Source organism: Halyomorpha halys, unplaced genomic scaffold, assembly GCF_000696795.3.
Source record: "Halyomorpha halys isolate HHAL.00 unplaced genomic scaffold, Hhal_1.1 Scaffold174.1, whole genome shotgun sequence".
NCBI lineage: Eukaryota > Metazoa > Arthropoda > Insecta > Hemiptera > Pentatomidae > Halyomorpha > Halyomorpha halys.
This window is the reverse complement of record NW_027107482.1, coordinates 440378-444451: the sequence shown is the minus strand read 5'-3', so window position 1 is coordinate 444451 and position 4074 is coordinate 440378. Positions and strand designations below refer to the sequence as shown.

Here is a 4074-nt window from a genome sequence, read left to right as displayed (position 1 = left end):
ACTAAATATTATAGAATTTAATATGCCTAATTTAAATTATCAAGGTTTTTTTTTAATATCTTTATTGAAATTTACAACTGTATATTACATAATACATTCAGTAAATTAGAACTTAGTTAAAATAGAATGTTACAGGCGGGTAGAGCAACTACCCATTGGTAGCACTCACGGGATAGATCAGTTACATAGGGAACATTAAGGTCTTTATCGTATGATTTTATTTGTGACAAAGTAAGGAGTATTGAGGATTTTACGAAGGATTTTGGATTGTAAGGATTGGTTACTAGAGGAATTCGAAGGTTTAGTGGAGCCCCAAAGCTCAACTCCATATGTCCAGATTGGCCTTATTACAGTCATGTAAATCAGTCTTTTGTAATGTGTTGGAAGTTTTGACCGTTTGTCTACTAAGTGCTATAATAGTCGAAATCGACGTGCAATTTCCTGTCTTTTCAGTCTTGTGTGAGGTTAATCGTTTGTCCAAATGAAGTCCAAGGTAGCAGATCTGTTCGACAGGGGTAAGAGTAACATTATTAAATTAAACTGTATGGCAGTCGGTAGGTTTACGACGAAGGGGAAAGGTTATTTGATAAGATTTGTTGGAATTTATCTTAATCCTCCAATTACGACACCATACTTCGAGGGCTGTAATATGGGATTGGAGAGTTTGGGTGCAATTAATGGGTTATTATTAACTGCATATATGTGCCATCGGTATATGTGGTGAGGATAGTGTTAGGATTGGTTGAAATGTCAGCTGTATAGACGGTGTAGAGGATGGGACCTAGTTTACTGCCTTGAGTAACACCAGCGGACTGAGAATAGAGGGATGAATAGGAACCATTGTGGTTTACTTGGAATAATCTATCAATGAGAAATGAACGAATGATGAGAAAGTATGTAGAAGGTAGGAATTTACGGAGTTTGTAAAGCAGTCCCGGGTGCCAGACTCGATAAAAAATTATTTAGCTTAAAAATACAATCGATCCACCTATTTCCCTGACCCTTGGAAAATGTCTATAATAAAAATGTTTCCTAAACTCTCCAAGCCGCTTGAATATCCATCTTCCTACCGTCCTATTTCATCCTGCCCATTATGGGCAAAATCCTAAAAAACTCTTAATAAAACGCCTCTATCCAACCCTTGACTCATATCATGTTATTCCTGACCACCAGTTTGGATTTAGAACATCTCATTGTACCATACAACAGAGTCATCGAGTGGTTGATGTCATATCTTCCACATTGGAGCGCGGAATGCACTGCACGGGAGTCTTCCTCGATGTCGAACAAGCTTTTGATTGAGTCTGCCATCCAGGTCTGCTCTATAAACTTTGTCAATTCCTACCCCCTACATATTTCCTTATAATCCGCTCCTATCTCACCGATAGAACCTTTAAAGTAAATCATAACCTAGCCTACTCATCTCTCTTATCTCTGTCCGCCGGTGTTCCTCAAGGTAGTATCTTAGGTCCCATTCTTTATACGGTTTATACAGCTGACATCCCAACCCACCCTAACACAGTCCTAACAACATACGCTGATGACACATGTATACTGTCTGTAAACAACGACCCAACTAATGCATCACAAACACTACAGACACACATAACATCTATTGAAGAATGGTGTCAAAACTGGAGAATCAAAATGAATCCTGACAAATCCCACCAGATCACCTTTACTCTTCGTCGTAAACCTCTACCCTCCTGTCCTGCAGTATCCTTTCTAAATTACTAACGCCTGTTGAACAGACTAGATACTTAGGACTCCATCTTGATAAGAGACTTATTTGGAATCCACACACAAGACTGAAACGACAAGAAACTGCTCGTAGATTACGATTGCTACAACACTTACTTGACAAACGCTCCAAACTTCCCATTCACTACAAAAAATTAGTATACACTACGATAATCAGACCAATTTGACATATGGAATCGAGCTCTGGGGCTCCACCAAACCATCAAATTCTTCCCGTATCCAATCCTTACAATCCAAAATCCTACGTAAAATCCTTGATGTTCCTTATTACGTTACAAATAAACTCATCCACAAAGACCTTAACATCCCATTCGTTGCAGAATTGACCACCGATGGGTGGTTCCTTCCCAAGATTATATGAAACATACAACATATTTACTTATTGTATTATTTTGAACAGTTGTAAATTACATTAAATAAATTTTTTAAAAAAATACAATTCGTATATCTCTGAAATTTTAGTTTTCAAAACTTTAGTTTATAAATTTAATTTAGCTAAAACGTATAACACTTTGTTTATTTAATTAAGTATTATTTAATTAAGTATTATTGTAAATAGTTGAGTAATGTAGTCTTTAAGCTTTTACAATTTTACATTCATCTTAAATAAATTTCATATATATTCATATATCATCTAATATAGAACTTATATAATTTAAAGGAAGGTTACCTGTGGCAAAAAGTAGGACAGTAAGAAACCACATGGTTACGTTCCAAGAGTGCTCTGAAGAACTGGCTCCTCTTAGCACGTTATATCTTAGCTTATGATTTGATAGCCTACTATCAGGAGCCAATCACTGCAGCCTAAGGTAGTATTTTTTCCTGGTTTCGGGAATAAGTGTCTATTATAAAATGAATTGTGATTAATCAATACTTATCAGTTTGATTAGTTTAATAAGTAAGTGCCATTTTTTTACCTTATTTTCAATACATATATATATATTTTTAAAAAAGTTTATTATTAAAATGAATGTACTCAAATTTTAAACTTTCTTTAATTTTATTATTTGATATTTACAACTGAATTATATGACATCCACAGGAACAAAAATTTCAGTTGTACATCCAAGCACATTAAAATTAAAATCTGTACTGGTTGTAGCATGAAGGTTTTAGGGGCTCAGTATTTTGTAAGGAAGAACTGTTACTATACCAACGGTTGTGCAAGGAGGTAATTTGGTCAGAACTATGCTTGACCGCCAGGTTTTTACCCAATTTATGAGGCTGGATGGACCCCAGACTCCACTGGGTTGACTCAAGGCTATGGTGCAACAGAAAACAATTTTCTGCCCAGCTGAATTCGAACTCGGGTCCTTGGAGTTAAAAGCATCGAGCCTTACCACGGTGCCACTGCACTCCCTAGACCCCAGTACATACAAAACCAAACTCCCATACGTAAGGGGAATCCTCTTACTCTCCTTCAAAGCAAAATATTATTTTTTTTATATTTTATTTATTAATATTTACAATGCTCGGTGCTTATCTCAACAAAAGCAACTACATTGATGAGAAAGTTTCTTAAAGAATCAATTCAGCTGGAAGAATATTTAGTTTGCTTCGAAGGGATTTCCTGGGCAAAAGGGAGGTGACGAGAAAAACTAAAATAAAGATCTACAAATAGACGCTCCTTCCTATTTTTTCCCACTCATATGAATTGTAGACCCTTACCTCGAATCACAAGACCCAGATCCAATCCATGGAGATGCGGTACCTTCGTAAGGTGGAAGGAAGAACACGACGAGATAGAGTACGGAACAGTACCATTCGGACTAACCTCGGAGTCAGATGGTTCGGACACCTCCTTCGGATGGACCAGGGAAGAACTGCCAGAAAGACATATGAGACTCGCGTGGAGGGAAGAAAGCCAAGAGGAAGAACACGCATATCCTGGGAGGAGAGTGTTAAGGAGGCGTTCAGGAGGCGGGATATGGACTGGATTAGAAGGCAGATTGTCCAAGAGCGAGATATCTGGTCCAGACTCTGCAAATAGTAACCTTACACTGGGCAAGCGGTTAAGGGGATAAAATGTTTATGATGACGAATATTTACAACAATAAATACAAATTTGATGTTAGTTATACATTAATATCATGCAAACATGCGGGAAATCTACCCAATGATAGAACTCCACTAACATTAGTAGAGCAGAAGATCTCAAGACCATCTTCTTTTCAGACATCTTTCGCAGAAATAGTGCTATATAACCTATACATTTTTATTAGAAAAATTTTAATTTAATTACCTAGGTATATAATTGCTTAAAAATAGGTATATGTGCTATATTAAGTCAAAAATAAATCCGTAAAGTTAATA

At 36.5% G+C, this 4074-nt stretch overlaps 1 protein-coding gene across 1 annotated transcript in view; it reads right to left on the bottom strand.

The window, feature by feature from the left end:
* Positions 1 to 2589, bottom strand: part of LOC106679058 (uncharacterized) — a 73040-nt gene extending 70451 nt beyond the window's left edge. Inside the window, exon 1 of the mRNA XM_067045838.1 lies at positions 2432 to 2589. Coding sequence (XP_066901939.1) covers positions 2432 to 2465 — 34 coding nt within the window. The 5' untranslated portion in view covers positions 2466 to 2589. The remainder of the gene's footprint in view (positions 1 to 2431) is intronic.
* Positions 2590 to 4074: the final 1485 nt, after the last annotated feature.